We start from the raw sequence: 26972 nt of genomic DNA, 5'->3' as shown, positions 1-26972 counted from the left end.
CCCAAGATTGCTTATTATGTTTAGCATTTTTGTAGTATGTTGGAGTGATCCTTTGTTGTGAAGGTAGACTAGTTTTTTTTTTTTTTTTTTTTTTTCCTTGTAGTATTTATTCCTTTATTAGGATAGAATGTATCACGCTCGGAATGAAGGATACATGTTTTTTAAGGTTACTTTTGATGACGATGATACGGAGGGTATTTACATCTTTTGAAAAAATGCAATATGGAAGCAAAAAAAATAAGTCCATATCCTACCTTATTTCACCATTTTTTTAAACAGAGAAAAAAAATTCAACTTTTGTTGTATTAACGTTAATTATATCTTGCATTTGAAAGTGAGGTTTAACCCTCAATTTATATACAAAATGATTACATAAACATGAAACTAGATAAAAGCTACTTCAAAAACTAATAAAACCATATACTATTTATATCTTAACACTCCCTCTCAAGTTGGAGCATCAATAATGTTCGACTAGACTGTGAGAGTCTTGAAGTGGAAGTTAGAAAATGATTTGGACCAACTACAACTGAAACAATAATCTTGATGTGGAATGTTATCGAAGCAGAATCATATATATGAGTTGGAATCTGGTATAGGAAACAAGAAAGCAAAGAAGATAAAAGAACTCATGCAAAACTTCTAGTGAGATCTAGAACCGGAGCCAGTGACAACGACAAGATCTGAGGACGAGCAAGTGGGAAGAAAGGGTTTTAGGAGAACAAATTTGGAACTCTAACGAAGTCGGTGCCAGAGGGTGCTAGGGTTTTGGCCAGATGTCGACAACCATGGCTAGGCAAACAAGGGGAACTAGAGAACAACTTGGCAAGCATTTTATTGTGCTGAAGGTTTCAAGAACGGGAGTCGAAAGGTAACTCCAGAGCCAGCCAAATAGGGTGTTGACTAGGTCAAGACTAATGTCTAGTTCTCAATTTTAGCAAAGAAGAAAAAAGAAAAGGAGAGAAAAGATGAGTGAAAGTGCAATAAAAATGTATTTTGTGTTTCCGAGTTTGAGAGAACTAAAAGGAAAGATAAACATTTTGTTAATTTTTCTTTAAATCCTTCCAGATTGGAAGGAACGTTAGGAGGGAAAGTTTTCCTTTTATTTCTTTCAACTTCTTTCATTTAATGAAACTTAGGAGCACCAATTTTTTTTACTCTCTCCTCACTTCCATCAGTTTTCCTTTTTTTTCCTCGTTAAGTTGAACTTAGGGACATGGTGTTTCGTACCATGTTAATAAACTAGAAATCTGAAAATCATATATTGCATTTGATAGTGAGGTTTAACCAATAATTTATATACAAAAGGATTACCTACACAAGAAATTAGATAAAAACTACATCAAGAACTAATAAAACCATATATTACTTGTATCTTAAAACTCCTCTTAAGTTGGAGCATCAATAATGTTCAACTTGATTATGAAAGTCTTTAAGCGGAGGCTAGAAAATGGCCAAAGAGTTATTAGAAGTAACTGAAACAGAAACAATAATCTTGGTATGCAATGAGACCGAAAAAGGAACATATACAAAAATTAGAATTTGGTATAGGAAACGAGAATGCAATGTAGGCCTGACAATCGTGTCGTGTTCGGGTTGGCGTGTCGCGGGTTGGCGGGTCAAAATACGCCAGCCCAAACACGACCCATTTAAATATACAGGTCACGGGTTGGCGGGTTCATGGGTCAGATTTGGGTTTGTGGGTCAGATTCCATAAATTAAATTGACAATTAAACATAAATAAAATTTTGATGGTTGATGCAAATATATCCAAATTTTAGACAGTTAACTACATAAGTTTTAAAAATCCAAATGAAAATCAAAAACATTCGTAGAAACATGTTCAAATAAAAAGTTAATACAAACATAGATAATACTTATTAAATATTAATACTTGATATATAAATACACTTAAAAATAAAAAATATATATCTTTTTAATTAAAAATATAAACGCGTTGGCGGGTTAACCCGTTTGTTTTTTGAGAAACTCATATATGACCCGTTTAATAAACGGGTTGGCAGGTTGGCGGGTTGGCGTATTGGCGGGTTGAAAAATTCAACGCAAACCCATTTATTTTGTGTCGTGTCGTGGGTCGTGTTGAGAATTGCCAATCCTAATGCAACGCATATAGAAGAACTCGGGTGGACTTTTAGTGAGTTTTAGAACTTAAAGCAACGATGACAACAATATGTGATAAAACAAGCGGGATGAAGGGGTTTCAAGAGAGCATATATATGGACAATCAAGAGAGCATAGGGGGTGAAATAGACCCGATACAGCCTTATGCTGATATATGAGTTAAAAAAGACTCGGAGGTGAAATAGACCCGATACAACCTTGAACTGACGTATATGTATGGTATGCGGTATTTTGGGAAACTCACTAAGTTTTGTGCTCACGGTTTTGTGGTTTAAACATTTTCATGTACTTCCAATTTTAAAAAAAGAATCCGACTTGATCGCATTGCATCCCCTGAAGATTTTATTCCACAATGATTATTTATGATTTTATTATGATGTTTTGAGAATACTGTTACTCTAATTGTCTTTTGAAATAATGTATGAATGATTTTGACTTATTTAAAATAAAATTTTTATTCGGTATTTTTGGGACGTTACATATATGCATGTATCTTATATTTGTTCTTCTATTTGCAACTGTTATTCACCCCATTATACCTCCCTTTTACACGTTCATGTATTCATATGATAAAGGTCATTAATATGAAATAGTTTCTCCTAAGGATGTCAAAAAGTTCCATGGGACCTCGATCCTACATTGGGGATATTTGTTAAAATAATTGGGATGGGGGCGAAGGTGGGGACAAAGTTAACCCTCGTTTTTTTTTTTTATATATATATATATCTTTATCTTTACTACTTATAAAAGAAATCTAACTATTTCTATAAATAGATTGAATATAATAATATTATTTTTTTAAGACGTACAAACGATTAAGCTAATATTACAAACAACCATTAATAAAATAATATTAAATTTTAAATTTGTTTTGATTCCTTATATTTCTCAGCAAAATCCTAATTTCATGGTCATTCAAAATTTAAAACCTTTTCATCCTAATACGCTTCAACAAATATCCTTTAAATGTTGCATTTGCAGCTGATTAAAATATCTCATAGCAGACGTGTGTTTGTTCTCTCCACCTTATAAACCCTGCTATAAATCCCACTGCCATGAAGTATTTCCCTTATAAACCCTAATCGTTTTTCTCCCTCTCTTAGACGAAGACAATGTGTTTTTTTTAAGAAAAAAAGTTTGAAAATATTCCAATTTCTCAAAAAAATTTACCCCAAATGCGAAACTGGGTAAAATTTTCCATTTTGCGAAGACTACAGGGATGCGAAATGAAAATTCTGCACTTTTGTCTTTTTATGACCCCATTTTGCGAAGTTGGACCACTTATATTATTTCTTGAAAAGATCAGGTGCCAAATGCGAAACTCTAAGCTTTCTTCCCCAATTCGCATTTATACATTAAAAACTTCGCATTTTCATTCAAATTCTTCGCATCTTGCATCCATCCGTCTTTGAGTTCATTCGCATTTCATCGCATTAACTGAGAAATTAATCAGTTGTCTCATATTCGCATTTCAGTTGTTTGAGAAACCCAGATACGAACCCAAATGCGAAACTCACTGATTTCAAATGCGAACCAACCAAAAATCATCAACCACGTACTTGTGTCACCAAATGCGAACTGAATATCACCATTAAATTCTCCTCGCATTCCATAGATGCGAACACAATCCAGATCTCCGACTCCAAGCTTGCGAAATCAAAATCAATTAACCTCAAACAAATCGTGAACTTCTTATGCGAACTGTTTTGACCCACAAAACCAAATGCGAACTCAATTGATGTCATATGCGAACTGATTTCATAGATGCGAACACAATTGATTTCATATGCGAATCCACATCCATCGATATGAAACCAATACCAGTTACAAGCAATTAGTAGCAACAACCATCGATCCTCTAATTTTCAATTACTCAGCCTTCGCTTTTCATACAACCCGTCGACCCTGAAAAATCGATAAACACCAAATGTCTCATTTTTAGATCGATTTTCTGATTAAATGTCATATTTGAAGAATGATCGATTTTCTGATTAAATGACCCCATTTTGCGAAGTTGGACCACTTATATTATTTCTTGAAAAGATCAGGTGCCAAATGCGAAACTCTAAGCTTTCTTCCCCAATTCGCATTTATACATTAAAAACTTCGCATTTTCATTCAAATTCTTCGCATCTTGCATCCATCCGTCTTTGAGTTCATTCGCATTTCATCGCATTAACTGAGAAATTAATCAATTGTCTCATATTCGCATTTCAGTTGTTTGAGAAACCCAGATACGAAGCCAAATGCGAAACCCACTAATTTCAAATGCGAACCAACCAAAAATCATCAACCACGTACTTGTGTCACCAAATGCGAACTGAATATCACCATTAAATTCTCCTCGCATTCTATAGATGCGAACACAATCCAGATCTCCGACTCCAAGCTTGCGAAATCAAAATCAATTAACCTCAAACAAATCGTGAACTTCTTATGCGAACTGTTTTGACCCACAAAACCAAATGCGAACTCAATTGATGTCATATGCGAACTGATTTCATAGATGCGAACACAATTGATTTCATATGCGAATCCACATCCATCGATATGAAACCAATACCAGTTACAAGCAATTAGTAGCAACCATCGATCCTCTAATGAGGAAACAGTTTCCTATTCGATTGTGCTTTGCAATGACAATCAATAAAGCTCAGGGACAAACAATTCCATATGTAGGTATCTATCTTCCAGAACCAGTATTCTCGCATGGACAACTTTATGTTGCATTGTCCAGAGGGGTTTCACGTTGCAATACAAAAGTATTAGTAAAACCTAACGAAAATTCAAAAGGTGATGGGGTTTATACAGCAAATGTGGTGTATAAAGAAGTATTGCACGATTAATATTTTGTGTCGTCTTGACTGGTTGCTTTTTATTGGTTATTTGATGCATGATGTAACAAATAACACCATAGTTTGATTATATTGTCTTCAACATGTACTTTTTTTTAACATAACAATTTTGTAATGGAAACATATCACCGAAAGAACTCACGTGCCCCGCCGCTTTGCGCGGGTAGACGGCTAGTATATATATATATATATATATATATATATATATATATATATATATATATATATATATATATATATATATATATATATATATATATATATATATGATTTTGAGTTTTCAAAAGTCAACAAAAAAGTCATGTTTTTAATTTGTTAGCATAACGTTTTTGAGATGTAATAATATTCTTATTTTAACATATAAAATTATGTCATAAATAACTATTTTTTAACCCAAAAAAATAACTTTTTTTAAACCCAAAAAACAACTTATTTAGCCAAATAAAAAATATCCCAAAATTAATCAGGAGCAGGGAACCGGAAGCAGAGGGGGGGGGGGGGTAATCTACGAATGCGGAGGCGGGGTTAGGGCTAGGGAGGCTGGAAATTTCGAGGGCGAGGGAATAAGGAAATTTCAGGGGTGGGGCAGAGGATACAATCTCCGTTCCGTTTGTCCCTGTTGACATCCCTAATGTCTCCACCGTTTCACATTTGTTTAGAAATACGTGATTATTAACATCCATCTCTCACTTATCCTAATGAGATTATGAGGTTGTTGATGTCATTCATACTTATTAAATGAGAAGTGATTCGTGCACAATAGTTTTTTTGGCATACACAACAATTCATGTATTATATAGTTTTACAATACAGTATTTTAAAACACTAATTTTTGTGTATGGAGAAAAATTATTGTGTAATAAATCAACTCTCTTATTAAATACAAATATGTCGGTCTAAATATTTCTCATTGAATCATACCATTTTTATCCCTTTTATAAACTTGTCCTTACTACTTTTTTTTTTAATTTATTTATTTATTTATTTTTTATATAAATATACTATTATATATGTAAAAGAAGGAAACAACGTGAGACTGGGAAGGTCTGCGGGCTAAATGATGTGGGTTTTAGCCCGGCCCATCCTATAAATACTTATACGAACATGCTTTCCGTCTGTAAAATCCCAGTTAGGGTTTATTGCCCCCTTCACTTATTTCTTAGTTCGAAGTTCGAACAAGAAAACACCCAGACGTGTTCTTCAGCAGGAGCAACAATGGCGGGTGGTTCTCGAGCTCAAGTCAATAAGTCGCATAAGACTCGTTTTGCTTCGAAATCCTCTCGCAATGTTCACAAAACATCCGTCAAAGGTTCGAAGTTTTTTCACACCTATTTGTGTCTTATTAATTTGCTTTTTTGATACAACACACCTAAATATGGAATTACTGCAAGATGTAAAATAATTACGTGTTTGTTTGAAACATTACTACCCCCTTGGTTGCAAATAAAAACGAGCTACACTATTGATTTCGGAATTTGGAATGTTGTTTCGGTGTGCATAAAAGTAGAGCTATACTTTGAAATTGGTTCATTCATCTTTAGAAAGTTGATTGTGATTTTGAAACTTCAAAATATTATATGAATTTTTCTAACGTTGTAACAAGTTTTACACTAGGAATGGTTGTGGTAGCATCCAAGTCCGGGTAGCTACTGTAATGTACCAAGTTTGATAGGCATATTTCATAATCTAGCTCTTTGAACCTCATCTAGCTCTCTTTTCTGGACCACCTGTTACTAAATTTAATAGCGTTTTGTTGAAAGTTATTGGAAACTAGAAAGTAAGGCTTATAAGGAGCTCACTTTCTCACAATCTTGGCTGTTTGAGATAGGATGCTACATTTGTTTAAAGTTGTAACAACATCCATATCAACATTGCATTTGGAAACTACATTTGACACTAAGAGTATGTGTAGCTTTGTTCGTTGGAGCAAATCTGCAAATGCAATATGATTTTAGAATAAGGATTAAGGAATTGTGTGTATTATTGAAAGTTTTATTCCCCACATGTTTTCTGATTATCTGACTGGATATTAGATAAAAGCAAGATCAACAAGCCTGATCGCAATGCCATGAAGGGAGCTCGGGCTGCTCGATTACAACGTAACAAAATGGTAATTTGATTATCTCACTGGAACTTGCCATATATTAATGTTTCTTTTTGAATTGATGCAGAAAGAACGACTTAATAAAGAAAGTCTGGGAAATTAGGCTTTCCCTATTAATTCCTGAATTTTTACATATTTACCCCCATTGATCATTTGGTTTGAATGATGTAGATGAGAGAGCAGAAGAGAGCTGCCCTTTTGAAAGAGAAAAGAACTACAAGTGCAACAACTAGTGCTCCTCGTGTTATTGTGAGTATTTTCCATGTTGAATTTACTTTATCGACCTTGTGCGACTTTATTTATTTTGGCATTGAATTTTCCCATCTGTTTTTATACATTTCAGGTTTTATTTGGTCTATCTGCTTCTACAAATGTAAGCTCACTAGCAGGAGATCTTTCTGCATTATTGTCAAATGAGAATAATACAACTCAATTTCCAGCAGTTGCATCGTCTGAGTACAGGCTAAGAGCAACGGTAGGTCCCACATAACGTTACCTCCTCATTTAGCCCTATCATGGTATTAAGTTTTTATATTTTGAATGTTTTAACATTTGAATGGATGATAAACATTATAAGATACAAATAAATAAAAGTACTTTGTTATTTCTTGCATTTAGCTTTATCTTGATATTAGGCCTTATAAACCATCTGAATGGATGATAGGCCTTATAAAACCCGAGAGTTTTAACATCTGAAAGGATTATATAGACCTTATAAAACTTTTGTGTTCTTTAAGTTACTTGATTGATGAAGGCTACATTGAGCTTTAAAGGTGAAGGTTAAGGTGTATGAGTGTATCTTACCTTTCCTTGTTTCTATAGGTTGTAGAAGCACCTCATGGTGATCTTATGGCATGCATGGAAATGGCCAAGGTACTTCAATTTCATTGATTGAAACATAATTTTTTTGGTTAATTTATATTGATGTCCAAGTAACAAATTGTCAAATTCTATCATAGGTTGCAGATTTGATTGTTTTTGTGGCTTCTGGTAACTGTTCAAGTGAAAAAGATAGCTCCAATTATTACATGGATGAATTCGGCTCTCAATGCCTTTCTGTTTTTAGGGTTCTTGGTTTACCAAGTTCTGCTGTTTTCATTAGAGTGAGCATTTATGAAAATTCTTTGTCTCTAAAAGTTAATTATTTAGTTTTTATTGACAGTGGAATAACTTTTTTTTTTTTTTTTTTTTTTTGTATATCCATCACTGCAGAATTTACCTTCTGATTTAAAAAAAAGAAATGATATTAAGAAGACATGCATTTCTAGCCTTTCTTCTGAATTCCCTGAAGATTGCAAGTTTTACCCTGCAGACACAAAAGATGACTTACACAAGGTATGTCCCCCAAATGCCAATGAACAACTTAGGGGCTGTTTTTTTTTTTTTCAAACCGTTAAATTAACCTAAGTTACTATTTTACCCTTACATATCAAACCAAATTTCAAAATATTCATCAATTTTAACACGAGAGGAGTTTGGAGCCATGTATAACTGTCCAGATTAAGTGCTAAAGTTCATAATTCAGAAAGAAACAGCTCTCTCTTAATATGCTTGAGCTAAAGCAATGGTAAATGTCAGATTCATGTGGCTTAACTCTTAATTTGACATGGCTTGTATGTAGTTCATGATGCTTTTTAAGGAGCAAAGGCTTGTGATACCTCATTGGCGTACCCAACGACCTTACATCATGGCTCAAAAGGTGAAGTCCTAATAATTAGCAAATCCTTCACTTTATTTATTTATTTATTTATTTGAAACAATATCTATCTTTGTAGTATGGCAGCTTATGTAATAATACCATGGCAGGTTGACATGGTGGCTGATGAGTTTGGAAAAAGTACACTTCTTGTCACTGGTTATGTTCGTGCTCGCAATCTCTCAGTGAATCAACTGGTATTTTATTTTTATTTTTTTAAAAGTTTTTTGTTGTCATTTTGTGGGTTGATATATTTGATTGAGTGGCTAACCTAGTTTTCATCAGGTTCATGTATCAGGTGCTGGTGACTTTCAGTTGGGCAAGATTGAAGTTCGTAAGGATCCATGTTCATTGAATTTGAAAAAAGAAGGTGATTTTATGGATGCAGATGAGATGAATGACTCACAGGTATATATTATTCTCTTATGAATAATGTTAAATGAATATTCGATCTGCTTGTGTACTTTTAAATTTTAATATCTGGCAGCTGATTTACTTGATATTGCAATATGAAATGTTGCAGGTCATCAAAACTTTACTCCCAGATCCTATGAAGCAAGAGCCTTTACTTGTTGAAAATATACCTGATCCTCTGGAAGGCGAACAGGTAACTGTTACATACTACTTTTTTTCTATTCTTATTTATAATAATTCACTCTTGTATTTTTTTTTTTGTATAGTGCTTTATCTAATCTGTTAAATTTACTTGCTTTCTTTTTTTATTCGCTCTCTTTTGGAGAAAGATTTTTGTTGAAGTTGATATTCGTTAAATGAGCTAAATGCAAGTACAAGCAACATACTTTCCTTTATTTGTCTATTATGTTTTGTAGCATCATATTTTCAATTCTTTCTATTACGGCATTGTGCTTTCATTATTTTTCTCATTAAGGCATTGTGCTTTCAGTATTTTTCTTATTAAGGCATTGTACTTTGAAAAATCTACCCAATTGTAGCAATGTACTTTTGATTATTTTCTTTTGAATTCATTCTACTTTAGAAAAAATAACCCAATTATAGCTTTCTACTTTCAACTATTTTCTTGTTAGGGCATTATATACTGAAAAATGTTATCTTATTATAGCAGTGAAAACAGTTTCTTATTTGGATGACTCTTTCTTTAAAGAGTGAAATTTTCAATTAATTTTGTATTTGACTTGGTGTTTCTTTTGTATTTTGTTATATTTTTAGACATGGCCAACAGAGGCAGAGATGGCTGATGCTGACAGAGTACAGAAGGAGAAGAAGCAGAAAAAGAGGTCTCTTCCTCGGGGTACTTCTGAATACCAGGTAAGCAGTTTTCCCAACATTACAACTGTCTTTTTTTTTTTATATAAAAATAAATATTTATAATTTTGAATTTACAGGCAGCTTGGATTGTGGATGATTCTGATGTATCTGGTACAGATAGTGATGATGATTCAGAGAATGGTAATGGCATGGTACTTGATGAAGGAGGAGAGTATGACATCTCTGGTCAAGGTGGTAGTAGGAAGTTTGACCTTGATGATGACCAAGCTTCACTCAAGCTTAGGGATTCTGATGATGAAACTGAAGCTGATTCCATGATGATGGTATTTTTACAATTCTTTTTTTTGTTGTTGTTTGCATGATGATTATGTGTTTTTTCATAGAATCTTTTGGTAAGTTATGCTAAGAATTGCAACTGGTAGTGTTTGGTATGATGGAATCAGGGAACACATGGAATGATTATATATGTGTGTTTTTTTAATTTTTGTGAATGAATAATAATTAAATATAAGTGTAGGTTACACAAAAACATATACTTTATTTCACCCTTTACATAAAAATGATGTGTGTTTGTTTTATGGTTGCAGGATAATGACAACTTGACAAAGGAGCAGATAGAAGAAGATATTCGAAAAATAAAAGAAGCACATGCTGAAGATGAAGGTATTCACTGATTTCTTGTCAAAGAAAACATCTGCACAATTTATGATGAAGAGTTCTTTCCATTAAGTGTTGTCCAATAACTGATGTTTATAAATCATTTTAAAAAATACAACACACTTGGGGAAAACTGAAAAGAAAAAATACGTAAGGCCAAATTTGCGAAAACTTATTTAGGAATGTCTCTTATCCCTTTAAGTCAAATAAGGGCAAATTTGTAAAAAGTTCAGTTGTTAATCCGATTGGTTGTTAATTTGGTTTCAGAGTTCCCAGATGAAGTTGATGCTCCTGTAGATATTCCTGCAAGGAAACGATTTGCTAAATACAGAGGCCTAAAGTCATTTAGGACTTCCACATGGGACCCTAAAGTAAGTCCCTCTCTTTATTCCTCATTTATGATTTAACACAATGATTTTCATTAACAATTTATTTTTTTTAATATTTCAGGAATCTTTACCTCAAGAATATGCAAAAATCTTTGCATTCGATAATTTCAATAGAACACAGAAGCATGTTCTTAAAAAAGCTCTGGACATGGAACAAGGAAGTGTAGATGAATGTGTAGTTGCAAATTCTTATGTCACACTTCACATCACACAAGTCCCTATTCATATTGCTTCAAAACTTTGCATTTTGGGAAAGACTATGCCAGTTGTCGCATGTGGGCTCTTGCAACATGAATCAAAGATTTCTGTCCTTCACTTCAGGTATCTTTCTAATTAAATGCACACCTTCCTATTTTACCCTTGATAGCAACATTCTTATATTTCCTTACCAATAGTAGTAATATGTTAAGTCTTTTTAAGAGTTTTGAATAATTTTTTGTTTGTGTAGGTTAAAGAAACACGAGACATACAGTGAGCCCATAAAAGCCAAAGAAGAACTAATATTTCATGTTGGATTCAGACAGTTTGTCACAAGGTAGCATCCATATCCTTTTTGTAATTTTTTACAACTACCCTTCATATATATATATATATATATATATATATTTATTTATTTAAAACAATTTACATATTTCATATGATCATCAGATCTTGACCACTGATTAAAAAATATGCAGGCCGACTTTTGCAACTGACAGTTTTAATTCAGAGAAACACAAGATGGAAAGATTTCTTCATGCAGGACGCTTTTCTATTGCTTCAGTATATGCTCCAATCACTTTCCCTCCTCTTCCATTAATTGTTATGAAGAGTAGAGGTGATTTTTCCACACCTGTCCTTGCTGCTGTTGGCTCATTAAAAAGTATTGATCCTGATAAAATCATTCTCAAAAAGATCATTTTGACCGGGTAAGAAACACACTTGATATCTTGATGATTGTCAAATGACTAAATTACCCTTCCTCAATGACGAAATAGTAACATAGTTTGGGTTGAAAGCTTTTGTGTTATTTATTGTGTGTGTATGATGCAGATATCCTCAACGTGTTTCAAAGTCAAAAGCTGCAGTAAGATATATGTTCCATAACCCTGAGGATGTCAAATGGTTCAAGGTACATACATACATACATGTTTATTTCCAGTAGCCAATGAGAAAAATAAAAGTAAATAAAAAAAGACGTAAATGCCCTCAGTATTATATTAATTTTATAATTTTATACAGCCCGTGGAAGTTTGGACAAAATTGGGTCGCCGTGGACGCATTAAAGAGCCCGTTGGTACACATGGTATGTTCTTTTTTGATATTGCTATAAATAATTTAGTACAAGTTTCAAAAAAAGAGTAAATTATGCGAATGGTTCCTATGGTTTGGGGTGATTTGCACGTTTGGTCCCTAACTTATTTTTTTTTAACTCGGAAGGTCCGTACAGTTTGTTTTTGTTGCACGCTTGGTCCCTATTTTACATAAGACTATTTTTCCCTTGATTTTTTAATTTATTTAAATAAGGTGGGGTAGGTAAAGGTAAGGTAAGGTGAGGTGGAAGTGGGGTTGGGGTTGTGTTTATTTAAATAAATTAGAAAATCAATGGCAAAATAGTCTTTTTAGGTAAAATAGGAACCAAGTGTGCAACAAAGACAAACAGTAGGGACCTTCCTAGTAAAAAAAATAAGTTAGCAACCAAACATGCAAATTACCCAAAACCATAGGGACCATTCGTGTACTTTTCAAAAAAAAATACAATTCTGCAATAGTAAGAAATGAATGTAGGAGATTATTATATTTTATGTTATTTGTTATTTGTATTTTTGTAGGTGCGATGAAATGCATATTAAACGGTGTGCTACAACAAAATGACACGGTGTGCATGAGTCTATTCAAGCGAACATACCCCAAATGGCCCCAACATTGGTTCCCAATGTCGGCTTGAGTTTGATGTGTGAGTGTCAGAGTCACGTTCATAAAAGTTCCTCCTCCTCCTCTGTCATTACAGAGAGAGGGGAGGGACAAGTGTGAGTGTTCCAACACAACCATGGGAATGAAGCTTTGGTTCAGATTGTTTTCCTGCTAAGTGCTAATCATAGCGGGTGACAAAAAAAAGTTTTGCTTGTCTTGTATATATATACACTCTGTATTCTCTTTATTGTATGCGGTTTTAAAACTAAGATGATAGTGTTTACGGATTATGATTGATTCTTGTAAGTTGGGTGTTTTTCAGGTTCAAAATTGATTGTAATTGAATGGTTTATAATTTATTTCTTTATGTTCTTTTACTTTTAGGATGTTTTTTTCTTACATGGATTGGTGTATTACTTTTTCGATCATCATAACTTGTAACTTCAACTACAAATGTGATATGTGATGAGCCTTGACATACAACGACCGATATGGACTCTAAATGTCAGCCAAGCTATACTAATCCGTAACCAATTTAGATTTATAGATTACCAGTTCTTTGCATTGACAAACTACTACCAAGTGTTATCATCAAATCTAACATAGATTTTGGGACTAACTACTAGGGGTGTAAGTGAGTCTAGCACTTGTGAGCTACTCATGATTGACTCGTTAAAAGCTTGACTCGAGATCGAATTAAACAAACTTGAGCCAAGCTCGAGCCTAAATATTAAACGAGTTCGAGTTGAGCTTTGTGTAAGTAAATATAGTATATAAATAAATATTATCAATTTGTTTAATTTATTATCAATGATGATATGGAGACAAAAGATTTTAAAAGATGCTTTATGATGACATGTTTTATCATAAGAAGATGGTCATTGATTATAATCGATAATTTTTTCAAAAGATGAGTGACAACCATTTATTTAATTTATTATTAATGATGACATGGAGACAAAAGATTTTAGAAGATGCTCTATGATGACATGCTTTATCATAAGAAGATGGTTATTGATTATAATCGATAATTTTTTCAAAAGATAAGTGACAACCATTTATTTAATTTATTATCAATGATAACATGGAGACAAAAGACTTTAGAAGATACTCTATGATGACATGTTTTATCATAAGAAGATGGTCATTGATTATAATCGACAATTTTTTCAAAAGATGAGTGACAATCAATTATTTCTATTGATTGCATATTTGATCATATGACAAATATCACTAGAAGATTTCAAGACTTTAAAGACCTTAAAATCTTTATAAATAGATATTATGTTTTAGAAGAGAGGAGCAAGAAAAATATTCATTCTCTAAAAATGTTCATCTCATGTCTAAAAAATCCTCAAAAGTTTCTCTTTCTACTAGTTAATGTTCGAAAGTATTTAGATTTTCAAATAATCATTTCTACATATGTATGTATTGATTGTAATTCAACCTTAATTAAAGAAGCCACTATCTAGTATTTATTCAATTCTTGTTATTTAATTTATTTCTCCATGATAATTTCATTTCGAGTTATTCTAACTATTAATTCTACAAAATTTGAAATTTTTGTTAAAATAGTGCTCGTTTTTAGTAATCAAGCTAACCAAATTCATGCTTGAATTATTTAATTATGTTTAACAAAATCTTGATGAATTGTATTCATAATAGAGATATTTTATTAACCAAACAACTCTGGTATTTGCCCCCGGACAATGGTACCAACCTCTTCATGGATAATCTCCGTGATCTGGTCCTCAGTCACTGTTGGCCTATCCTAACTACCCGTTACCGACCCTGAACCAGATCCTACCTCAAACCGTCTAGTCATCACCATAGTTTTCAGTTTATGTTTTAGGTACATCCAGCTCAAAAGAGAAGGGTCCGACTTGCACCGAATCCACCCATGTTTTCAACACTATGTGATTTTAGGATTTGTATTATGATATTATTATTATTCACTATGATACACTTTCAGTTCTTTTAATATGATTATTGGATGTTTGAAATGATTTAAAAGTAAAATTTTGCTTGGAATTTTTGGGATGTCGTAAATTTTTTACATATACATGTTGAAAATAATAAACATTAACAATAAAATAATAACTCTTATACTAATTTGATATATAAATTTGTAATTATTTGAACTATATTATAAAATATACATCTATCAAAATTATATTATTCAATAGCACTTGCGCGCGGTTTGTGTTTAAATAAAATTAAAGATGTTTCTATGTAGTACTACAACTTAATGTTATGGCCAATTAATTTAGAAATGACTAATCTATTGATTTTTTTAAAAAAAATTTCGACCATAATGGTTAATTGATATATAAACCGTTATTTGATAGTTAATGCAATATTAATTTTTATTTTTATTTTGTTAATTAATTAAAAACTACTTATTTTGAAAATTTTGAACTATAATAAAAATAATATTTTGATATTTTTTATTTAGTTTATTTTTTCTTCTACATTTACTATATTTCGTTTTTTTCTAATCTATTTTGAAAATAGTATTTGAATATATATTTTAAGTTTATTTGATATTTGATTTATATTTGGAGTTAACATAAATTTAAATCAACAAATAAATGTTCTATAATAATCATTTTAAAAATCTACCAATAATAAAATAATATTTTATATTTAATAACATATTTTAAATTATTAAATTAATATTGTAGATTTTGAATGTATATGGTGATAAGAAAAATGCATAGTATGAATAAATATAGATGTAAATAAGTAAAGTTTTAGGGGTGATCTGGCTACAGACAAGAGTATAAGGGCTTAAATTGCGATATGCAAATTCAAGAAATAAAGTTCAAGCATCAAATTTGGGAGGAATTTGCAGAGATTATGCGAAGAAGCTATCGGCAGCTCCGGCGACCACCTTAGCAGCTCCGGTTGAAACTTCTATCTTGACTTTCCACCCTTCAGTTATGCTTCCGGCGAAGACTCTCTATTTCTGGTGAACAGGTCCTCCACAGTAGATATTTGTCATGTGTACTAGGGTTTCCATGTAAGTATATAATTCCATATCTGCACATTACTCCTTATCAATCCAAATCAAAGCAATTGCTTATCTTGTGTATTAAAATGTGATTATTTTGAGCAGTAAGAAGCTATTTGCTCCGTCGTTTCGGAAGTCATCTGCAACTGAATTCGTACGATTCTACCCCTTCTGAATACAATATTTAAGGAAGAAATGCAATTTTTTCCATTAGTTTTGAAGTTTCTTTTTTCACAGTTTTCTTTTGAAATTTTGAGAAGACATCAAAATTTGAAGTAAACAGGTCTATTTGACCTCAAAAGTCAAAGCTCTTTTCAACATCCAAATTAATTTGAATTTCAAGTTCTTTTAAGGAAAATGTGTAGAATGCCATGAACTTTATCGACTTATGAGCACTGTTGATCTGTAGGGAAGAAAAGAAATACTGAAGGAATGGAGACTTGGTATTACAGTCATCAAAGAAACGAAAGCAGAAGGTTAGAGTGATCATCTTTATCTTTTGGAGAATTATTATGAATTTATATGATCTGAAAATTACAAACCTTTTTTTTAGTCATAGCTTTTCATTTCTAGATCTAAATGCAAGAAATAACAATGCACTTTCATTTATTTGTGTATTATAGCATCCCACTCTTTCTTTCTTTCCATCACGACATTGTACTTTAACTTTTATTCTTATTAGGGCATTGCACTCTGACAAATCTATCCAATTATAGCATTGTACTTTCAAACTTTTTTTCTTATTAGGATGTTATACTTTACAAAATCTATCCAATTATAGCATTCAAAATTGCTTTGTATTTGAATTATATTGCTCATTGGGTAGTTTTTCAAAGGTCAATGCTGTAATAGGGAGAAATGAAATAGGTTTCCACAATAAACAAATCAATGAAACTGTATTGCTATATCTTGCATTTAACTCTTAATTCCATCACTAAACTACTATGTAATTACTTTTAATGATAATTCTATTACTAAATTAAACCATTGTGGTTTAGGCTATCCAGTGAATCCGACATCAGTGCAGAAGCAAATCATGAATGCACTTCACTTGGGAGAAAGAGAAAGGGCTTCCAGTCTGCTGTCTCATATTGGCTACAACAATCATCTGTTGAAACCTAACAATTTTCTTAAAATTCTTGAATATTGTGCATCCATACCTGATCCACCGGTAGGCCTCAGAATGAATTTACTAAAGATTATATTTTAATTAGGAAATTGTGAAGTAACTAGAAGTAGAACAGCCTATTATAAATCTGCAAATAGTTGACTAGGTTACATGCAAATTTATGCAACAAAGTGATTTTAATGCTGAATATACGTTCATGTTTCATTAATCATTCTAGGACCGAAATATGCAACCATGTGTCATTCCATAATTCTTATTTTTGCAACATTGTTTCACTTTTCAACAAATTTTTTGCAACTGACACGAATTATGCATTTTGTTTCAGTCAGTATAACAGGTCCTTGGTAAAATTTTACATCTTTTGGTCATAAAATTAAATGTTGTTGCATATTTTGTATGAACTTGTAATTGAGTCCTGTGTCATTAAGGTGTTACATGAATTTATTCTTCTGTGTAGTTTGTCTTAGAGATTTGGAAAACAATGGAGGAAAAAGGAGTTGACATCAACAATGAATGCCACATTCTTATGATCCAAGCCCTCTGCAAAGGAGGTTACATAGAGGAGGTATAAACCTTTTATACACAGTTGTTCTTATATCATTAACCTTATTATTCTTGCTGATGTCACTGTACTTACTTTAATGTCTTGTGCTCATGAAAAAAACAGTTGTTGATCTGTTTTTTTGGATTATTTTATGTAGGCATTCAACTTGATGAGTAATTTTGAGGAAAGTCCAGATCTTTATCCTTCTCTTAACAAATATAACACCATTCTGGAAGCTTCTGCTAAACTAAAGAGTGCAACTCATGCCAGTAAATGTTTGGATCTAATGGAGCATGACATGGTGGGAAAGAATGAAACAACATATACTGAGCTTCTCAAGGTATGTAAAGCCCTTAATCATCATCATGTCAAAACACGATTAAATACTAAAGGGCTAAGTACTTTCATTCTTCTTGTGATATCATTGCACCTTTTCATTATTAATTATCAGGCGAATATTAAATTCAGAATCTAATTTGGCTACGTTGAATGCTAATTTCTCTCTTTGTTGTCTTCAAGTTTCTATTCTAAAAAATCGTTGTTATATAAGTGAGTCTATTCTAAATTTATTCTTTCAGCTTGCAGTTTTACAGAAAAATTTGCCATATGTCCATAACATTTGGAAGGAGTACGCCAAATATTACAATTTCAACTTCATTTCTCTAAGAGAGTTCATATGGGCCTTCACAAGGTTGGGAGACGTGGGGTCCGCATGTGAAGCTTTACGACATCTAGTGGATTTAGTGTTCAGGGGAGGATTCAGTATCAAGGAAAATGCTGAGGGTAACTTGGTCATTTCAAGATTGGATGTACCGATACCTTTCTACAGTAATCTAGAATGGGACAGATGTCAGACTCTTAATAATATAACTTCAGTTCCTTCCATATATGAAAATAATAATAAAGACCATATAAAGATTGGTGGGTTTGACTTGAAAGAAGTCAAACATGTTGGAAGAAATTCAAATATTGGTCTTGTTATGAGGATCTTGAGGTTGTCTTTTGCTGATGTTATACAAGCTTGTGCACGGGAGAAAAACCATGAGCTGGCAGAGCAGTTATTTGTTCAGGTACTAATATCATTTTGTATGTTCTTTAGTTACAAAAAAATTACATATTATTAGATTTTAGATTGTATTTTCCCTTTAGGCAAAATATAGAAAAGTACTTGTGCTTTTATGTATGTTAAACTTTTTTCATAGTAACTGGAAATTTTGGTTTTTCAAACCATAAAAAAGGTATAATGGTTTAATTAACACCCAAAAAAAAAAGTTAAGTGGCTAAACCCGATAAAATGATGAAAGTTTGTTGTGCTTATCCTTATTTTAACCTTTTTCAAAACCAGGTAACTGGAAAAAAAATGTTTTTTCAATGGTAAAAGAAGGTATAATTGTTTAATCACTGACAAAATCGATATTGGTGAAAATACATTGTGTTTTGTTGTATTTCTACCAAAGTTGACAACTTGTCATTTTTTGATTTAATTTGTTGTAAATGTTTTAGATGCAAAATCTTGGCATCAAACCATCACGAGGTGCATATGATGGCCTTATTAGAGTGCTTCTTCAGGAGAAAGGTTTCCATGATGGCATGAAAGTGGTATTAAGTACTTCCATTCTTATTATAGACATTATACCCCTCACATTTTCCCAAATTACCCCTTCCTTGATAAACATGTTGCTTGTTTTTGTTTTTGGGTATTTTGTGCATCAGGTAAAGTTGATGCAAGAAAGGAATATGAAGCCACTTGATTCAACTCTTGCATCATTATCAGCAAGATGCAGTAAAGACTTGGAGCTGAATTTGGCTGAGTCATTCTTGAGTGAGATGAGTCAATGTACAACTGCTTATCCTTATAATCAGCTGCTTGGAGCATGTGGCACACTCGTTAGTAATCATATATTACACAATTTACATTAATTATTAATTATAGTATCATTAATTATCTTGAGAAATTTCTGTTTAATCTTGCAGGATGAACCTGAACGTGGGATTCAGGTTTTTGGTAAAATGAAGAAGTTGAAAGTGGCTCCTAATATTACAACATACGAGTTGCTATTTTCATTGTTTGGAAATGTGAATGCTCCTTATGAAGATGGAAATAATGAGTCACGAGCAGAAGCTGCTAAAAGAATAAATGCTATAGAGAATGATATGATCAGAAATGGCATTCAACACAGTTATGTATCCATAAGGAACTTGGTAAGTCAATCAGTGACTGACCTTTTTCTTTTATTTAAGTTTTAGGGATAGGTAGGTAATTTTACATTCATAAATGCTGAATATGATCAGAAAAAGCTATATTATAAAAGTAAAACAACAATCCAGTTGTTTAGTTAAAGAAAATAAGATGGATATAAATAGTTAAAAATATGGTTTTGTTTGATGTACAAATTACAGCTGAAAGCACTTGGATCAGAAGGGATGATAAGTGAGATTGAACATTACTTGCATGTGGCAGAAAACCAATTAACTACTCCAGGAGCTCCAATTTACAACATAGTCTTGCATTCACTTGTTGAGGCTAAAGAGGTAAATTCTACTTTCAAATTTTTTTCCGATTATACAAACCACTTTTCACTTGTCTTTCCCATTGAGTAGATTTTCAAAAGTATAAAATGTCTTGATAAAAAATAAATTGGAAGTACAATTCCGTAATCAGGTAGATTATTTATATCAAAGAAGGACAAGTAAGTGCTCAAACAGAGTAATCTCAGTTTTGACCATCTTTGACTTTGTGATTTTTGATCTTAATTCCTCTCCTCCCCATTTTGACTCTTCTTAATCAAGTTGACTCAACCTCATCTTTGGCTTTCCGAAAATGACCAAATTGCCCCTGCAGTGCTAGTCCAACATGCAAATTCACATAAAAAATGACCAAATTACCCTCGAAAAATGTCTCTTATGCAAACAAATAGAAGTAAAAGATTCATGATTTTTACTACAAATATTACAAATTAGAAACAAAATAACATAAAGGAAGCAGCAAACAATAAAATATGGTTGATGAAAGTAGGTTGCTATATATCTCGTATGTTGTGTAAGTAATAACATGTGATGTTGCAATGTGAATACAGGGTCAGAAGGCAATAAATGAATTCAAAACATTGATGTCACATGGGTATCATCCAAATGATGTGACTTATAATATCATGATTGACTGCTGCACTATTACAGGCTCTTTAAAATCTGCTCAGGCTTTTATTGCCATGATGTATCATCATGGCTATCCACCACAAACACAAACTTATACATCTCTTATAAAGGTGCTTTAACATTATTTATACAAAATTACTGATTCATTAATCATTATCATCACTTGGTGTGTTGAGTTTAATGATTCAAATCAATCTGTTTCAGCTTGTGTTGGAATTGGGTGATTTTGATGAAGCATTGGTTCTTCTTAACCAAGCCTGTTCAGAAGGAATTGAACTTGATGCTCTGTTGTTCAACACCATTCTCAGAGTAGCAAATTGGAAGGTGTTATCCTAATCATATACTTACTTTAAATACTAAAATATGTTTCATGTTTATTTATATTTGAGAAAAAATAAATGTGTGCCTAATTTGTATAAAAGTTTAACTTAATGTGGTAAATCTTTTGTCATTTGAGAAATCTACCAAGTAGGTATAATTGGGTTGATCTTTCAAAGCTTAATGTCCGCATAAAAAAAGACTAAATTGCAAAATTGGTCCCTGTGGTATCCCAAAAGGTGCAGTTTGAGTCCATTTTTTTTTTCATTCGCATGGTTAGTCAAAAATTGAAACTTCCATGCAGATTTGGTCCCTGTGGTATCCTAAAAAGTGCAGTTTGAAACCTTTTTTTAGAAGGCAGTTAACTCAAGGGACAATCTGCATGGAAGTTTTAAAATTTTGACTGACATGCGAATGAAAAAAAATGTACTCAAACTGCACTTTTTTGGGATACCACAGGGACCAATTTTGCAATTTACTCGTAAAAAATGAAGGGGTAATTTCATAAAAAACCTTATATTTTGTGTTTTTTTCCAGATTAAACCTCAACTTCATTTTTTTCTTGCGAAAGACCTTGCATTTTTTCATTTTTTTCGATCCGGCCCTTTTAGTCATTTTTTTTCCGGAAAAAATGTGTACAATGTGAGGGTTTTTCAGGAAAAAAACTAAAAAGGTTGAGGGTTTTTTCGGAAACAATTTGAAGAATGAGGGTTTTTTTCCGAAAAAAGTCAAAGTTGAGGGTTTTTTCGGGAAAAAATGAGACAAGGTTGAGGATTTTTTCGGAAAAAATACGAGGTCTTTTTCAGAAAAAAATAAAATAAAGTTAGAGGTCTAATCCGGAAAAAACACAAAATATAAGGTATTGTATGAGATTAACCCAAAAAATGAAAGTACCTTTCTATAATTGGGTAGATTTTTCAAAGTACAATGCGATGATAGTAAAAAAAAAAAAAAAAACAATATTGTAATTTGTAATAGAAATAAATGAAAGTAGGATGCTATACCACAAACAAAATCGTGTTCATTATTTTTGTCATTTCTACTAATCCATTGAGAAAAAAAATAAAAATAAAACTTATAAATCCTTATCTGTAAAAACTTATTTTACAGGATAGAATAGACATAATAGAGTATGTAATGGATCGTATGCACCAAGAGCGGGTCCCACCGGACCCCGACACCTGTGCTCATGTCTTCTCAGCATACGTAAACCGTGATTGCTTCACCACAGCTATGGAAGCATTACAAGTTATGAGCATAAACATGTTGCCCCAACAAGATATCCATAAATACAAAACAATTTTCGAACAGGATTTCATCTATGCAGAAGATTCAGAAGCCGATTTAAGAGCTTTAAACCTCTTCAAAGATTCCAATGAAATTCATGCGGTTGCCCTTTTCAACCTCAGATGGTGTGCCATGGCTGGGAACCAGATCTCCTGGTTGACCGGTCAAAGCCACTGGGTCCAGCAGCTCGCGGCTACAAACCGATCTTCTACATGAAGTGGCGGGCAATAAGGTAATTTTGCCATCCGACTCGTAATTCTCGAAGAAGCATCAGATGGTTAACATTGGTTTTAGGTGGTAAAGAAGTAGAATTCACTTCTTTAATGTTTCGGAAGTCACCCACATGGTTTGGGTATTTTACGTTTAAAAAGTGTGTTAAGGGGCAATAATGTAATTTTACCACCTGACTTGGGGGGATTTTGGTTTTAGTTATAGCAAAGTAGTGGAATTTTGAGGTTTTGTTTACAGAAGCATCCTTGGCCATGATGTTGGTGATGCTTAGTTGTGTTTTGTTGATGAACCAATTTTTTTGTAGTTAATACCAAGATATACTTTTATTTTTATTTTGTTTATTATATCATTTTATTTTCATCTCTTTTTATTATAGTATTACATTTTTTTTTGTTTTGTTATTAGTAAGGTACTGTACTTCAAGAGATCTGCTTAATTATGGCATGGCACTTTTAGTATTTTTCCTGTTAGGACATTGCACGTTGGTAAATCTGTCAAATTAAAACAATTTGTTTTGTATTTGGATGATATTTGCTATAAAAGGTAAAATTTTCAATGCACCATAATGTAATAAAAAATGATAGTCCAATGCTATAATAAACAAGTCAATGGAAGTGTTTTTTGGAAGGGTAGAAAATAACTAAAACTAGCAAGAAGCTAGCAAAAAAGAAATTAGAAAGTCAAAGAACCCATTGCTGGATTTTTCAGCCACCAAATTCAACTGAAATTACATACTTTAGATCTATTTCTAATCCAAAAATTCGAAAAAGAAACTATTTTGTCGAAAATCGCTGCATTTTTAGGCTTGACCGTGCCAAAAGCCAAGTTATTACAATAATTCCAAATCACACAAAAAACAAAAATAACAACCGTATCAAAATCTTTCTTTCGCCCTGCAAAAAAAAAAAAATCTACAAATCCAAGAGCCAATTGTTGATGAATTAGGACAAACGATATTCCACCACCTACTAATTAAGGACCACAGAACTTGCAACCTAGACAAAAATAAAAATATGGTTGGACGACTTCACCACCGACTCGCAGACACAACACAAAATCGAATCCAACTCCAAACCACCATGCGAAAGGCAAAGACGAGTGAGGATACGATTGAGCTTAATCTGCCAAGTCAATGGAAGTACATTGTTATTTCTTGTATATAACCTTTAAACGATGCTATGAGTGGCGGACACAGAAAGAGGGGTTACACAATTTTTTTAAGGGTTGCACTACTAGAAAAACTAAGATTCGAAGACAATTTCTGTCATAAAATGGTTTCACCGACATATTTACACTTATTAGGACTTTGTAACATATATTTCAATGGATTTACAATGGGTTTCCGACAGATTTGTGATGGATTTTGACAAATTTACATTAAATTTGAGGGGTTGTCTATGCCACCCCGAGACACCAAGTGCAACATTCAGGTTTTGGTACTTTTTTCTTTTAGCCCTTATGCAAATTTCCTTCAAAATTTGGTCCCTTGGTTAGTACGTGGGGCGTACTCATTAGGTACGCTTAGCGTACTAGCCATAATTTGGGCGCGGGATGGCGTACGTGAGTCTGAGACGAGCGATTACGGGTTGGATGTCTAATTGTCCAGGCGGTAATGATAGTATCTTGTACCTGAACCGGTGGCTCACTTTTTCTAAGTAATGGGGAAGAGGAAATTGAATAAGTAAACAATTAAATTGGATTCGGTTGGATGGTACTAACAAAATCGTGTGCTAACTCTCCACCTGGATCCTCATCTCTTGAACTCGTTCTGGCAGCTAGTTTAATGGCATATATATCACATGTCATTTTACACTCATTGTATAAAGAGTAGTGAATGAGAAAGATAAGGAGTTTTGAACTGCTAACGAAAAAAGGATAAAGAAAAAAAAGGATACGATAAAGAATTAGGGAGCCAAATGGTCTTATATGTTATGTTAATGACACTAAAAGGATATTTTAGGGTTTGCACTCTACTTAAGGACCTTGTGTCCCCCAAGTCCCTTACCTTTTCAGCCTCCATTTCCCTTGAAGTGCAGATCTCGAACCCTAAACCACCTTGAGTGCATTTGTTAGCTTTCTTGAGAGATTTTGGTGTTCTTTATAATTTTTGAGGACGAAGGAAGATTGGGAAGAAGCAATTGTGTGGGAAGAGGCTGTAGATCCAGAAGTTTGGCACCATTTCTGACCCATTCAAGGTATAAAGTTTAAACCTTGATCATTGCATGCTTAGATCTAGGTTTAGGGTAGAAAATGCTATCTTTTGGTCCCATAGTTTGGATTCTTGGAGTTGATGAGCAACTTCAGACCATATGAGCTGTCCTTTTGAGCTATTGGAGGTGTTTTGAGTCATAAAAATCGGATCTTGATGGTTAAGCCTCAATCATGCAAGAGTTAGGAAGCATCTAAGTGTTCTTATGAACTTGATTCATGTTTTGAGCCCCATCCTTGCATACAAAAGCATAAAGTTTGCAACTTTATGGCTTAGGACATTTTTACGGGCCTGGATCTAAGTTTTGAACATCAGGTCTTATAGGATTAAGACATGGAAGTGAGTTTGGGATGGAAAACCAGTACGTCATGCGTACTCTAGTGTACGTTGCGCGTACTGGGTCAACACCTCGACCCCTAGTCAACAATAGCGTACGCTCTGCGTACAAGCCAAGTACGTCGTGCGTACGCAGTCAGTGGGCCTAGAAGGTTTTTGGGCTCATTTGGTGTTTGGCTTTGGAGTTGAGTAAGTTGGGCATCGGGCCCACCTGATTGTAGCAAGTCATTTTTGTGCCTAAGGCCATGTTTAGGGGTTCTTGGTCCATATTGGGCCTTAGAGGCCCTATAGTGGACTGGGATGCCTTTTTGGGTTTGTTGGATTTAGGTCTTGGAGGAAAGGAGGCCCAATAAGGCGAAGGTATAGGATCCCTTTTGCCTTAAGTCAAAAATTATGGTTTTGGGCCTTCGGGTTAGAAGGTGACCTAATTTCTAATTTTGGTTTTATGCTTGTGCTATAGGGAGAGGAGTTCGCGAGTTTTGCGCTGAGTGCGATTTGATACTCACAGTCTGAGGTGAGTCTTCCTTCGCAGTAACCGTGGGTTGAAGGAACCAAGGCCGACCCACTAGTTTATGTTATAGCTAGTGTGATGATTGTCTTTGTGATAATTGTCAGTCATGCATGTATTTGCTTGATGACTCTGTGATTTCTGTTATGAAATTATGTGGTAGTAGTATGGGGTGAAATATATCTAGTATTTGGTTGAAATAGACCGAAGGGGATTGCAAGCACCCAGATATGCTTGATAGTATCCGGTTGAGATAGACCGAAAGGGAAAGCAAACACCCAGATATGCTTGACAATATCTGGTTGAAATAGACTGAAGGGGTAGGCCGACACCCATATATGCTTGGCAATATGTTTGTTTAGTATATGGTATTTTTGGGGAACTTACTGTCACACCCCCGAACTAGACGGCGGAAACGTCCGAGGGCTCTTGTGACTCAATTGAATACCATCACAATGATTATACATGAATCATAACATCATTCGTCACCATGCATTGAAATATTACAACCGATATTGTTTACATTCAGTACGTTGTTCAAAACATTACATTCCCAAAACATAAACTGTTCGATACTAATTAAACAAACATTATGACATCACTGGATACATTTTTCTTCAATTTACCTGTTACCTGAGAATACAAGTATTTTGGAAAAACGTCAACATATGAAATGTTGGTGAGTTCATAAGTAAGGTTTGAAAAGAATGATTTGCATAATTTTGAAAACCACAAATAATCCGATATTTTCTAAAAAAAGTGTTGTATGTAAGAAAAAGTGTGAAGATCTGTAAGTATGCTTGTTGATTATTATAAACGTGAATAATTGTTAGACTTTGTATACATCACATAGTTAAGAGTGTGAATTCCCCAGGGAAAACCCGATGTTTTCCCAATACATCAAATTACGTGGCTTAGTTTGTGTTATTCCGATACGATGTTGTTTTCAATAATTCCAGGTGACATTGGATTAATTATGGGTTGTGAGTCGTTATAATCACGCATTAATGAAAATGACTAGTTTACAACTAACAAATACAAACGATCCCTTAGGCGTCGTCCGTACTACTCACTTAATCCAACCACCCTGACTTCTTATAGCCCCACAACCGAGGAGAAAAGAGGGTACGAAGCCCCCCTTATTTTCATAAGTCGTTCAAGGCTATCGTGAATGCGAAAGGCACTTGGCCCGACTCGCATTTGACTTCTCGACTTTGCTAGCAGTACCAAAGGACCCTTGGGGCCCAACAGCACAAT

General features: G+C 33.4%; 2 protein-coding genes across 2 annotated transcripts; both read left to right on the top strand.

The window, feature by feature from the left end:
• Positions 1-6107: 6107 nt before the first annotated feature.
• LOC145030692 (pre-rRNA-processing TSR1-like protein) lies at positions 6108-13361 on the top strand. Its single transcript, XM_078979091.1, has 21 exons — positions 6108-6306; positions 7031-7107; positions 7273-7350; positions 7445-7576; positions 7924-7974; positions 8061-8204; positions 8314-8436; positions 8723-8800; positions 8908-8994; positions 9083-9205; positions 9321-9404; positions 9986-10084; positions 10162-10368; positions 10633-10708; positions 10970-11073; positions 11153-11412; positions 11540-11626; positions 11769-11999; positions 12124-12202; positions 12313-12376; positions 12903-13361. Exons 1-21 carry the CDS (start codon positions 6213-6215, stop codon positions 13016-13018), a joined length of 2394 nt encoding a protein of 797 aa, XP_078835217.1. The 5' UTR covers positions 6108-6212; the 3' UTR covers positions 13019-13361.
• A 2451-nt stretch (positions 13362-15812) lies between these two features.
• On the top strand, positions 15813-22994 carry LOC145030691 (Tetratricopeptide repeat (TPR)-like superfamily protein). Its single transcript, XM_078979090.1, has 14 exons — positions 15813-16006; positions 16103-16151; positions 16407-16473; positions 16996-17168; positions 17584-17691; positions 17828-18010; positions 18249-18740; positions 19174-19269; positions 19384-19557; positions 19645-19872; positions 20071-20202; positions 20748-20936; positions 21031-21150; positions 22255-22994. Exons 1-14 carry the CDS (start codon positions 15987-15989, stop codon positions 22645-22647), a joined length of 2424 nt encoding a protein of 807 aa, XP_078835216.1. The 5' UTR covers positions 15813-15986; the 3' UTR covers positions 22648-22994.
• Positions 22995-26972: the final 3978 nt, after the last annotated feature.

The sequence above is a fragment of the Lactuca saligna genome, chromosome 2 (genome assembly GCF_052625555.1).
Source record: "Lactuca saligna cultivar CGN05327 chromosome 2, ASM5262555v1, whole genome shotgun sequence".
In the NCBI taxonomy this organism is placed as follows: domain Eukaryota; kingdom Viridiplantae; phylum Streptophyta; class Magnoliopsida; order Asterales; family Asteraceae; genus Lactuca; species Lactuca saligna.
Note: the sequence above shows the minus strand (reverse complement) of the source record. Positions and strands in the feature narration are given on the sequence as shown.